This window comes from Leguminivora glycinivorella, chromosome 19, assembly GCF_023078275.1.
Source record: "Leguminivora glycinivorella isolate SPB_JAAS2020 chromosome 19, LegGlyc_1.1, whole genome shotgun sequence".
Lineage (NCBI taxonomy): Eukaryota > Metazoa > Arthropoda > Insecta > Lepidoptera > Tortricidae > Leguminivora > Leguminivora glycinivorella.
Window position 1 is genome coordinate 12,948,176 of NC_062989.1, and position 13,140 is coordinate 12,961,315.

The 13,140-nt window shown below is 38.2% G+C and overlaps 1 protein-coding gene across 4 annotated transcripts; it reads right to left on the bottom strand.

Annotated features, from left to right (window-relative positions):
• Positions 1 to 818: 818 nt before the first annotated feature.
• On the bottom strand, positions 819 to 12,384 carry LOC125236687 (serine/threonine-protein phosphatase Pgam5, mitochondrial). Of its 4 annotated transcripts, none has more exons than XM_048143597.1 (6): positions 12,116 to 12,384; positions 11,373 to 11,551; positions 10,428 to 10,645; positions 8,051 to 8,172; positions 5,054 to 5,200; positions 819 to 1,242 (listed from the first exon to the last, which is right to left on the bottom strand). In XM_048143597.1, the coding sequence occupies exons 1-6, from the start codon at positions 12,286 to 12,288 to the stop codon at positions 1,197 to 1,199; spliced, it is 885 nt and encodes a 294-aa protein (XP_047999554.1). In that variant the 5' UTR covers positions 12,289 to 12,384; the 3' UTR covers positions 819 to 1,196. The 4 variants fall into 4 exon arrangements, with proteins under 4 accessions (XP_047999554.1, XP_047999553.1, XP_047999552.1 ...); XM_048143596.1 differs by having other exon boundaries at positions 8,051 to 8,181; XM_048143595.1 differs by having other exon boundaries at positions 820 to 1,242; positions 8,051 to 8,184.
• Between the last annotated feature and the right edge of the window lie 756 nt (positions 12,385 to 13,140).

Here is a 13,140-nt window from a genome sequence, read left to right on the forward strand (position 1 = left end):
CCGTCAGACTTAACAAAATGAGTATATGCCTTTACCTTTAGGAGGCGTGCGCGGAGCCGAAGCCAACACGTTACGGCCCAGCCACGACATTGGTCCAAGCGCGGCAGCGGTGAGCGGCAGCCATACGAGCGAATGAAAAATCCCATCGCTGTGTCTCGCTCCAATGTATGGCCGCCGCTCACCGCTGTCGCGCTTAGACCAATGTCGTGGCTGAGCCGTTTACAGTGTTTCAGTAATATACGTTACACAGAGAAATTAAGATTCATTAAAGCCTGGCCAGAGATATATGTCTACGCGCCATGTTGCGGAATTTCATTAGAACTATTTTCTTCACACTATATGGAACTCACCGAAATCACCGCATACATCAGAACACAGAGAACCTCCTATAGAGTGCCAATATTGTAAATTTTGTGCGCGCTACAAATCACCAGTGCTTGGGGCGCGAGGAGCGGGAGGGGAATGTGTTTAGCGCGCTGCGATTGGTCGTTTCAAGGACGGCAGGCAGTCGCGTAAATAGCCAGTGTAAGTTGACCTATGCCGGCTCTGAATAAATTATAAATATGACTTATTTGTGGAATGTAATACCGTCTGTTTTTAAATTTGATCTTCTTGTTACCTTTCCACACCATTTCACACTACAGGTGGACATCTTTAAGGCATCAAAATACCCTTTTTCAATTTTTTTATTGCGAAAAACACGAGCTGCTTTCGGGTCGGTTACTTGGTCGATACTGATCGGGCACGGCGAGCGCCCGCGCTTATATCATGGCAAATACAAGTAAGGCTGGTGACCGCGAGTCGTCTTGTAATGGATGTCTATAGGGGTTGGTCTGTGCATCAGAATAACAGCGCCCTCTTGACAATCCATACTTACTACTATTATAAATGGGAAAATGTGTGATGTATCTGTTTGTTTGTGAGCGAGGGAGAAGGAGCGACGAACAGAGGTGATTATTAAGTGGAGATAGTTGATGGGATGGAGAGTGACATAGGTTACTTTTTGTCTCTTTCTAACACCCCACTTCTGTAAAATCAGGGGTGAAAGTTTGTATGGTGCATTCCGCAATTTTCGAATTATACGCGACGCGAGCGAAGCCACGGGCAAAAGCCAGTAGTCAGATATTTCTTGTGAGGCTTTACTTCAATCGGCCTTGACTCGGAGCTATATTCAGACGGATTCTGTTGCCTTTTATCTATTCTTCTAATGTATTCTTCTTCGCATCTCGTAAGAACGAATTTCTGTTGATATCCAATTTTTAAAGATTACTATATAAAAAAAAAATACAAACAGCAACAATATGTAAAATAACTACTGGATTTAAACGCAAAACATAAAATAGCAAAATACGTCAGAATTCAACCAGGAAAAATCGAACTGTATTATTTTACCTATACTAGTATAAAGTTACAGAACACAAAGCTACATGGCATTTTACCTTGGCACATATGGCAATAAATTACAAAATATATAGATACTCAATAATAAATATACCGCTAGGTAAATAACAAAACAAAAGATAATATTTCTTCAATTTATGTACACTTGTTGTACCTATTGAAAGAATGAGCAGTGATTATTTTCTAGGTAAAATAATATTTAAAAATTAGTGTGAGCAAAAAGTATCGCCTTGTAAGTGTCCGATGTCGGTAACCAAATTTTATTAGAAATCGAATTTATTCATACAACAATAATATATTTTTGCTTTTGATAATAACCAATACATAATATACACCGTGTTTCACTTAACACTAAAAACCTGAAAACAGTTTGTTCAGAATCGAGAGTAGAATCGATTGAGCTATATATTGATGGGGGTAATATTTTTATTTAAATTAGTATTATTAGTTATTTTTTACGTGCCCATTGTGTATATCGCATTGCTAGAGGTTGTTTACCTTTTTCAGTATTTAGGGGTATTAATACTGGCTGGTTACTTGGACGATTATTTTTTCCGCTACTAGTTTGACGTTGTTTGTCAGTTTAATCTTAATGTTTATCATAAGTCATAGCAAATTGAACTCGTACCTAATTACAACCTTGTCATTTTGAATATTGGGTTTAAATTTGCTTACTGCGATTACCTGTCCAATTTCAAGTTTACTGTGATAAAGCTTTAAAGTGTTTTACAGTGACATCTTAGCTGTCTATTGGTAAACCTTATGTCGTTGCAGTAACGTACACAAATAAATAGTCTTATGGTTTATGATGGTAGTTAGCAATTATTTTATTGAGTGTAGAGCTAAAAGTCAAGTAGAGCTGTACAGAAAATTAAAAATTCAATTTAAAAAAAAGTAACGATCAGATTAAAAGATGAATACTCTAGATGAGTTTAAAAAAATAAAAATCAGTTGGGGTGTCTGAGGTTTTGAGTGATACCGGAAACACGTTGTATATTACCAGCAAGTGCCTATAAAACAAAGGGATAGTAAAATGAAAACGACTATCCCTTTCATTTTGACAGAATATTTCGGAGCCATCTTTGTTCACACCAATTTTATTCAAATCTGGCGACGATTTTTACGACAACGTGCATTGCAGTCAACATTACCTACATGCTATATTTTACATATATTATTTGAAACCTTTTGTCTGCTCTACTGTATTTGTAAGGCAGGTTATTGTTATATGTATAGAAAATTGATAGCATACGTTAAATATGTTATATATGGATTATAAGAGGAAGCCCGCTATATAGATATCTCGGCCGACTATAGGCACTGCTGTAGGCCCATTCAGACGACTCAATGACAAGCTATACTCGACACAACTAACAGTATTATAGAATACATCGATTTAAAGATCGCTTAGTGTTTGAACCGCCTAAATGGGATGTTATCTACAAAATTTGATGATAAGTACATTTACAAATTGTAGTATAAAATACATAAAAAGCAATTAAATATAGAACGATACTTAAAAAGTACTTTGAAAGAATAATAATCAATATCTGGGCAACCGAGCTTCGCTCGGTTCTGTTTCGTATCCTTGACATGTGTCGCCATCTAGTTCAAAAATGAATAGTACCTACATCGAGCGAAAGAATTCTCAGCCTTAACAACACAACTACTCCACACGAGATGGCGCGCATTTCGCCACAAAAACTCAAATAGTGTATTTTCTATTCGTTTTAGCCTTGACCTGTGTCGCCATCTAGTGTTTGCAATAAATAGTACTTACATCGACCGAAAGAATTCTGTCTTAACAGTACAACTACTGCACACGAGATGGCGCGCGAAGAAAAACGCATGAAAACTCGAAAATTCGCGTTTTCCGGGACCTAAGGATAAGTTAGACCGATTTTTCACCCCCAAAAACCCCCACATAACAAATTTCTGCGAAATCGTTAGAGCGGTTTCCGAGATCGTCAGTGTAAATAAATATATATATAAATAAATAAATAAATAAATAAATAAATATACAAGAATTGCTCGTTTAAAAGTATAAGATATTCAGAGACAAATAAGTATACATACATTTCTATACAAAACGTGTCCCTCTTATGGGATAGACATAAAAAAGGTTAGCCTTAGTCAGAAGGAAAATAGATGGTTTGTATGGCTATGGACTTTAACAGTTATTACATAATACTCAATTGTCTCTTTCTTATTTAAAACATCAACATCAATCAATAAAAGAGTTACTGCAATATGTCTGGAGATAATTTCTTAGTATTACAAAAGATTTATATTACAGTACAAATCATAGGTATAACCGTATTAATAAGTCAAACAATAAAATATAAACAAATGAATAGTACAACTATCTAAATTAAGATTACTTTGGCAGTTATAAAAACTTACAAAAGATCCCATCACCTTCAAAATAGTCTCATGCAAGTCATTCATATACATTCCTGAAATTATGCGAAAACAATTACTATGATTCTTACATATACCAAGTCTTTTTCATCATTTTGATATTATTGACCTGATGATAGTCTAAATCGCGACGACATAGTCTCGACAGGGGCGGCTCACTCCGCGATTCTATCGCCGCGCTACAAGCACATGCCGGCGGCCGCGAGTTAAAAAAAAATAAGTTTATTTCAAAAAGTAATTATTACAAGTTACAAGTTCGCTGCCCATTCAGTGGTGAAGACCTTCGCGCGGCGCAATATAATTCAATGTCGGCTGCTCGCGTGCGGTCCGTTTGTTAATGTAGGTAAGAATTAGAATGGTTTAGAATGGCGGCATTCTGTGAACATCAAAGGAGTGAGCCTTCTGTACTTGTACTATTATATATTCTGTGGTCTCGCGCCAATCATATACTAGCCCTTCAGCCGAAGTTGGTAGCTCGATCTACACCCTGAACGCGTTAGTTTCGAGAAGCAACATTTCCGGTCGCATTTTTCCCCACTTAATATTTTATTAAAGGTATAAGATTATTTTAACCAATTATTCATGTTCAAATACTGAAGGTTTTTAAAAGCGTCAATTCCCCGTCGCTTTTTTTTCCCCTAAGTTTAGTGTTTTCACACTTGTAACGGTAGTCACACTAAGGACCCGTCACATCTAGCGTCTCGCGAGCGTAGCTTCGGGCCAACTGTATGGAAAACGAGACGCTAGATGTGAGGGGGCCCTAAGTCAATAGGTAGGTAGGTTAGGTTCGTTAGGTTTCTTTAGATGCCCGAAGCGCAAACTACCCAGATTAGGCTCCTAATTGATTTGTAAATGAAATTTATTAAAAAAAAGTATAGTTTTCAGCCTATGCGAATTGGGACATTTGGGACGTACATATTACATGACATGATTGAAAAAAATAACTAGTAGGGAATAATGCTCCCGCGGACGCTCCGGCTGTGGAATGAGCTCCCTACCGAGGTATTACCGTTGAACCACAGTACGGAGTTCTTCAAAAAAAGAGTGTACAAGTTTCTAATGGGTCGGTAATGCGACACCCCTCGAGTTGCAGGCGTCCATATGTTACGGTGACCGTTTGCCAGCAACGTGGTATAAAAAAAATGCGACTGGAAATTTTGCTACGCGGAACTATCGCGTTTGGGGAACCGATGTAGCTACTCGCTGGAGTAAACAAGTGAGTATATTTTACCGGCTGGTGACACACTTGGGCTCCATGAAGCCGGTATCGCTGAGCGAGCGCAGAACGACGTTGCCGTTGGGCATGATCGAGACCCAAGTGATGGAGCCGTGGTTCAGCGATATCCGCAGCCACGCCTCGGGCGGGAATTGGAGGGCTCTGGAAGAGAAACAATAAATACACATACATACATACATACAATCACGCCTGTATCCCATAAAGGGGTAGGCAGAACACATAAAACTACTAAAGCTTCAGTGCCACAATAAATAATAATAACATAAATATTGGGGGACACCTTACACAGATCAACAGCCCCAAACTAAGCAAGGCTTTCACTAAGGGTGCTAAGCGACGATATACATACTTAAATAGATAAATACGTACTTATACACATAGAAAACATCCATGACTCAGGAACAAATATCTGTGCTCATCACACAAATAAATGCCCTTACCGGGATTCGAACCCAGGACCGCGGCTCAGCAGGCAGGATCACTACCGACTGAGCCAGAGCGGTCGTCAAACAAATGAATAATACATACCGACGCTTCCATAAGTTCCATAGTTTAATCATAGAGGAATAAGTGAGGAGAGAGTTGTAACTCCATACATCAGTAAATGCAAGTTATTTGTAGTGACATCTAGCGTCAACCACGCGTCAAATAGCGTACATTATCAGTACCACTACTCGACACTAGGTGTCAACAGTGTCGCGTCTGCCAAAAATTTAATATTAAAACAGTTTACAACTTATATTACAAGCAGAAGGAATTGAAAACAGAGTACTAATAAATACTATTGCAATATTAGCTAAAAATTGTTGAGCATTAGACTTTTTGTTCGTCGCGACATCTATTGACAAGTAGCAGTACTGATAATTTACGCGTGATTGATGCGTGGCGTGGTTGACGCTAGATGTCACAACAAATAACTTGCATTTACTGATGTATGGAGTTACAACTCTTTCCTTATTTATTCATCTATAGTTTAATTTAAAAAAAGTGCTGGTGGCCTAGCGGTAAGAGCGTGCGAATTTCAATCTGGCGGTCGCGGGTGCGAGCCCCGGATGATACCAATGAGTTTTTAGGAAATTATGTACGAAATGTCATTTAATATTTGCCAGTCGCTTTTCGGTGAAGGAAAACATCGTGAGGAAATCTGACTAATTTCAATAAGGCCTAGTTACCCTTTCGGGTTAAAAGGTCAAGTAGTGTTTACGACAAATCTTGGGATTATTGGGGCGGACCCCAGGGTCACAAGGCCCGTGGCGAATGCCGGGATAACGAAAGGAGGATGATGGTACTTATCATCGAATGATAATACGTACTTTATGGACACACTAGCATTTCCCTAGCGTCGACATATAGCTGTAGCTCGACGCAAAATGGATGAAACTGCGTAACGATTCTAGACGCTAATCCTTGACTCTAGTTTGGGGTGATATTACATGGTGTCATTGATAGTTTTGATCGCAGAACACAAGTGTATAAGAAGTTTTTATTTTTGTCATGTCTAGAATAACAGGCTAACAGCGTAGTAAGGGCCAGTTGCTTCAACCACATTCGACAGACATATCATCGTCACGCAGCAGATCTATGGAACTTCTCATACAATAAAATTTTACGAACGCTTTAACGCTGACAGACGGTTTGGTGCAACCGACCCTAAGGGCCAGTTGCATCAACCAAATTTGACAGACACATCATCGTCACGCAGCAGACGTCTATGGAACTTCCCATACAATAAAATTTAACGAACGCTTTAACGGTGACAGACGGTTTGATGCAACCGGACCTAAGACTAGTAGGTACTAACTAAGTACCTAATCAATGGTCGTATAGATGTAATGCGTTAAGATCTTCCTTCGGATTTTTACGGACACGTACAAGACCTACTGACCTTATCTGAACTAGAATGACAAATACGAGGGTGAATCAACTTTTTCTTGCTTTTTGCAAGAATTGCCCATACTTATTATTAGCTCTACTTTTGTGAGTTTTAACCTGGCCATCGTGAATAAAGATCCTTATTTTTATTTTACATTAAGGGAATAATTAAAAAAAAAAACATTTACAATTAAATCTATATTGTGACCCAGTGGAAGAGACACTTTTTTCATACAAAAGTGAGGGACAGCTATGTCCACTGGGTCACTGCTCGAAATAAAGTAATAAAATAGCAAATCCTATAAAAACATGATGTACTGCATAGCTTGTATATCTGTTTTTAATATAATAAGTATAAACTAATTACACTAAATACAAATTAAATTTTCTGACCACATGTAGTCGAAGTACTTATGCGTAATTTTGCTGGCAAAGAAAAGTTGATTCACCCACGAACATTTCCGGAAAAATACGAAGGAAAACCTTTTCGAACTACATCTATATGTATACAGCAGGATGATTAGTAAAAAAATTAGAAAATTATAATTGTGATGACACAGATAAGTAATTGTACTTTATAGTGAAACATTATAACAAAAATCATAAGGAATTAATTAAGACAAATATTCCAACCGATGGCATGTAAGCCGAGCTCGCCTCTGAGGTGCAGTTGTTTACGCCCATCGACTGTTTTTTGTCCTTTTCAATTGCATACAAAAGTGCAACGGAGACGGCGCTCTATTAACTTTGTTAAATGAATAGGGTATAGTACAGTTGTTTAGTTAAATACTATATAGATGGGACACGCCGACAACACTGATTGTCGCATGTGTGGCGAAGAGGAAGAGACCGTCAGACATTTAATGTGTGAATGTCACGCCCTCGCCAGACAAAGAATGAAGAACTTTGGAGCAGGCTACCTGGCACCGAAGGACTTCAGAGAGCTACCCATGAGCCTCATCATCCGATACGTAGAGATGGTCGAGAAGCTCCTGAATAGCTGAAGGATCTTAGGTACGTAGGGGGTAATTGCACAAAAGATCCCGATGGGTCGAAGTGTATCCGTAAGGGCCCCCGCAGATTTAAGATAAGATAAAATAAGATTAGTTAAATACTAACTTGCACACGAAGTACCGGATGACGTTAGCGTGGCACACCAGCAGAGTGTAAGAGTCGCGCACTTGTTCCGGCGGCGCGCGGTGGAAGTAGCGGCGGAACCCCGCCTCTATCCTGGCTCCGTCCTGGAAGAACTGCTATACGTGCAAGCCATTGTTATTATTTGTTCGTAGACTTAGTTTTAACCCCGAGTGACACAATTTTTTTAGCACTTTAACTTGAAATTGTTAACAGTAAGGTATCAAACAAGATCAAACTCATATATTAACAAATATTTATCTCTTAGCACTCAATCCTACGAGCTAGCATTTTAAAATATGGGCATTTTCAGAATTCAGAATTCATTTTTATTAATAACTTACGTTAATAGGGGGTCCTATTAGCGTAAGTTGTTAATAAAAATTAACTCACTGTCAGTTTTGTGACGATAGATTAAGCATGAAATTTCTATAAAAATATTGTTTTTGTGTTAATTACATAGACTTTAAGCGATAATTTACATTCAGAATGTGAAAAAAGTAAATTTTTAGACAGAATTTATGCTTAATTGCCGTCAGAGAGATGGGCCGAATACGGACTTTGCCGAATACGAATATTCGGCCGAACATTCAGTTCAGCTCTTACCGAACCGAACATTCGGCCGAATATTCGGTTGAGCCATATTTTAAATCCTGACTTAGAGCTAAAAACGTTTCAATGATTGGTAATGGGTATTACACATTCTGCGCCGGCCCGCGCAGTTGATCAGGGTAGAGCGAGACATCGTTTTGGCGCCCTTATTGTTAAACATTGTTTGGGGTGCGAAGCTAAAATACCAATAACGGAGTCCTTAAAGTTTCGCTATGTCTGTCTGTCACATTACAGCCATTTGACTAATAAGTAAGTAAAAGATAGCATAGGGTTACATAATAGACAGAAATAATAAAAGCGAGCGAAGCGAGCGCGAAAACTTTTTCTATTATTGAGAGAGGGATTTTATATACCTACTTAAGCCGAAATGCACGTTTTTAATAGCTCACTCCTGGCCCCTTTCGCCATTTCGGACTGTGTGCGCCCACGCAATATAAAACTTTTTGATTTGGACTTTTCCACATTTACGATTTTGCTACGCCATTTATTTACTTTGTTTATTCGGTACATATTCGGCAATGTAACCGAACTATTCGGCCGAATACGAACATTGAAAAACTTGCCGAATATGTCGAATACCGAATATTTACCGAATATTCGGCCCATCTCTAGTCGTCACAAAACTGACAGCGAGGTTCCAAATTCTGAAAATGTCCATATACACCATTGGTCCCATATAAACACATGTATATTATGTACGGTCACGGACTTTAATTGTTGATCCACTTCTAGCTCATTTTTAACCCCCGACGCAAAAACGACGGGGTGTTATAAGTTTGACGTGTCTGTCTGTCTGTCTGTCTGTCTGTTTGTCTGTCTGTGTGTGTGTCTGTCTGTGGCACCGTAGCTCCCGAACGGGTGAACCGATTTCGATTTAGTTTTTTTTGTTTGAAAGCTGAGTTAGTCGGGAGTGTTCTTAGCCATGTTTCATGAAAATCGGTCCACTATGTCGCGGTCGGGGGTTTTTTCAAAATTTTAATTTTTATACTGGACACTTCATAGCTTAATTATGAAATGACTAATTTACTGTGACATATGTATAAATATAAATGGTTCAAGAATGGCCTTGAGTGCATGTTCATAAATAAATATAATATTAATTGCACAATGTGTGGTGTTAACTTTATACAATTACATATTTAATAACCAAGTACATAGAATAGGTATTCAAGAATCAAATAGAAGTACATCTTATCATTAGGTATCTGTGTATAGTACATATTTGAAAGTGTAACAGGAGACACAGATACCTAATGATAAGAGAGAATAAACAATTAAAATATGATAATATGTTCATTCTTTGTTTGTTAGATAACAAATCTTTAGAGTACTGTTGAGGATCTTTTCATAGGGATTCTTTCTCTATGAACTTCATACATAACTAAGCCTTTTTGATCACACTTACAAATTTAATAGTGCGATAGTGACGACATGATGTTTTATCATTTATCGCGCCACCATGCTTGCCTGCCTTGTCTTTTCAAAAGGGCTTAGTTATGTATGAAGTTCATATGAACTTCCTACATAACCATCGTCCTGAAAAAAGGATTCAAAGGGATTCTTTCTATATAGAAAGAATCCCTTTGAATCCTTTTTTCAGGACTCGGAAACCGGTATTTACCCATATCAGTCCTATATCAAATACAAAATAATTTAAAATATTGGTATCTCTCAGGGTTTTAAAAAAATACTGATGAAGAGTCCTGGAAAGAAACTCCTATTTTATTGTGTAGAAAGCTTGTCAACTTACTTTTGGCTCAGGCCTCCAATGGCCAACGGGTGGCTCCGGTGGTATCGGAGCCCCCTCTTCTATCAAAGAACAGTTGATGACCTCCAGGTCAGCGGGAAGATGTTTCTGGATGAGCATGGCTGTCTCTTGTGCCCGAGTCATTGTGGAACGGACTAGAAGGTCCCATTTGATGTCTAGCAATGCTAACCGTTGCCCGGTCAAGTCTGCTTGCTTCCTGCCTGTAGAATTGGTGTGTAATTAAGTAATTCATGTATAAAGGCAGATTATACTTCTAGCACATAAAAACGACTCTTAGGCACCGGCCACATCAGAGCGTCGCGTGTCTCGGGGCGCGCAACGGACGTCCGCGCCACGCCACCTGAGTGTAATTCAAAAAGTGTCTCCTCAGTACATTTTGTATAGGAAGGACGTAAGGCGCGGTGGCGTGGCGCGGACGTCCGTTGCGCGCCCCGAGACACGCGACGCTCTGATGTGGCCGATCACTTAGGGATCACCATGGGGAGAAGAGAGTCGTCGAAAAAGACCGCAGATGCGCTGGGCAGACGATATCAAAAGGACTGCTAGGAAGACGTGGCTCCAGATCGCACAAAACCGTGACGAGTGGCGCATGTTAAAGGAGGCCTACACCCGAAGGGTAGAAACAGGCTAAAGAGAGAGTGATTCTTCTACTTTGATGGTTTTAAATTAGATTTAATAAGAGAATACCTTAAACTTCTGACTATCAAAATGATGAATTTTTTAAGATATTTTTTTAAATTGAAGATCAAATTTTTCATTCATCCTGTAGCATTGCCTAAGGCTCCTATGTTATGTATACATATTTTCAAGCACTTGGAATTTGAATTGAATAGGTACCAATTGATCAAATTTTGCATTTGATTGACGTAATCAGGCGGGAGTCGACGGCTGACACCCCAAAGGTTCTTATTTTTACAACACTCTTACCTAACTCTGTAAGTACCCGGTCCTTGTCAGTGGCTCCGTCCACAAAGTACTGGCCGTGCCGGATCATAAATATATGCCGCACAGCTTTGCTCTTGTTCTTCTCCAACTCCTCATTGTACCTGTTTTCTTCTTCTGGCTTGCTACTCTTTGGCGGCTTTACAATAGCTTTTGGGTCCCGGCTAAAATTTGTTATAAATATATATTATATCTGTTTTAGGACAAGTTAATATACAACAGTGCAGCATTTAATATTCAGCAACCATTTTTTCAAAATTGCATTTGCAACAAAAATGTAAAATATGTCACAAAAATATTATTCCTTGTTTTTATTTGTCACTAAGAAAATAATATGTGTACAATAATTATTTAAGTTAGTAAGTAATGACTTTGGCAAAAAACAATAAATAGAATGCAATTAAATCACAAAAACTAGATTAGTTTTAATTAAACTAAATCTTAAAACTAACAAAATGAAATGACTAAAATAAATAAAAACTATCTGAAATTGTATTTTAATAGAAAATCTGTAATATTATTTAAAAAGGGAAAAAGAGAACCACCCCTTCACTTGCTTTCTTTTGCCCTCATTTTATACTTTGATTTTAAAATCAAGTGTTTTTACTCTGTTTTTCAATTTAAAAAAAAACACTAAAGTTACATCTGCATTCTGCAACTAAGTTCACAAAGGTGAGTGAACTTTGAAATACCAACTTTTATTGATATAATAATTAACAAATACTTACTGATCCCAGTTGGAATCCCATTTCACACTAGGAGAATAATTTGTAGTCCAAGAGTTATGCACGCCGTACTTCCTCTCCTGTTTACTATTTAACTGATAATACGCTAGGCCGCCTCCAACTGCGCCCAAGCTGATAATAGCAATTTTTTGGAGTCTTGAGAAAGAGGGCATCATGAAAGAACGTATTATTTATTATCTACAGATATACTTATTAAGAAATTACGCTAAAGATTGATACTTTTCATTAAATTAAAATCTAGGTGACCTAAGTAGGTAACATAACCTCACATTTGAAATTGGTCACAGATAAGATATACTATACTAGTGGCTGACGTACGGTTGACGTTGACGGAACCTAATAATGAACAGCCGTGATAACGTTCGGCCGGTCTGGGTAAGTCCATTTAATTTATCAGAAAGCAGGAAGTGCCATCCTAATCCTAAGTATTTCCGGTATTTCCGGACCGATACGACCTTCAAATCTTCAAGAAAAGAGCGTACACCCATCTTAAAGGCCGGCAACGCACCTCCAACACCTCTGGTGTTTCGGGTGTCCATGGGCGGCGGTGATCGCTTACCATCAGGCGACCTGTCTGCTCGTTTGCCTCCTATCACATAAAAAAAAGTATATTTTATTCATAGTTTCATCATCATCATCCTTCTAGGTGGTACCAAACTTAATACCCATTACCACTTAGCCTAGTTTTAGCCTTCTAGGGCCTAGCACTAGCATATACATATAGAGCGTCAATATAGCCTAGATTTTAAGTATTATATTTTCCTAGTGACTATTATATTAAATTCTTTATCTTTAAGGTTTTCTGAGCATTTTTTTTTTTTTTCGCCACTTTTATGAAATGTGATATTTTTGAAAAAAAATATGCTATTTCTACTCAGAATCACTCAGCTTTTTCAATCCTAGTAGTTAAAAAAATTGTCCCATACGATTTTTTCTTATTTTGTTACCATTTCCGCACATGTTGTGTGGGGTAACAAAAGAGGAAAGTAACAAAAATGTATGGAAAT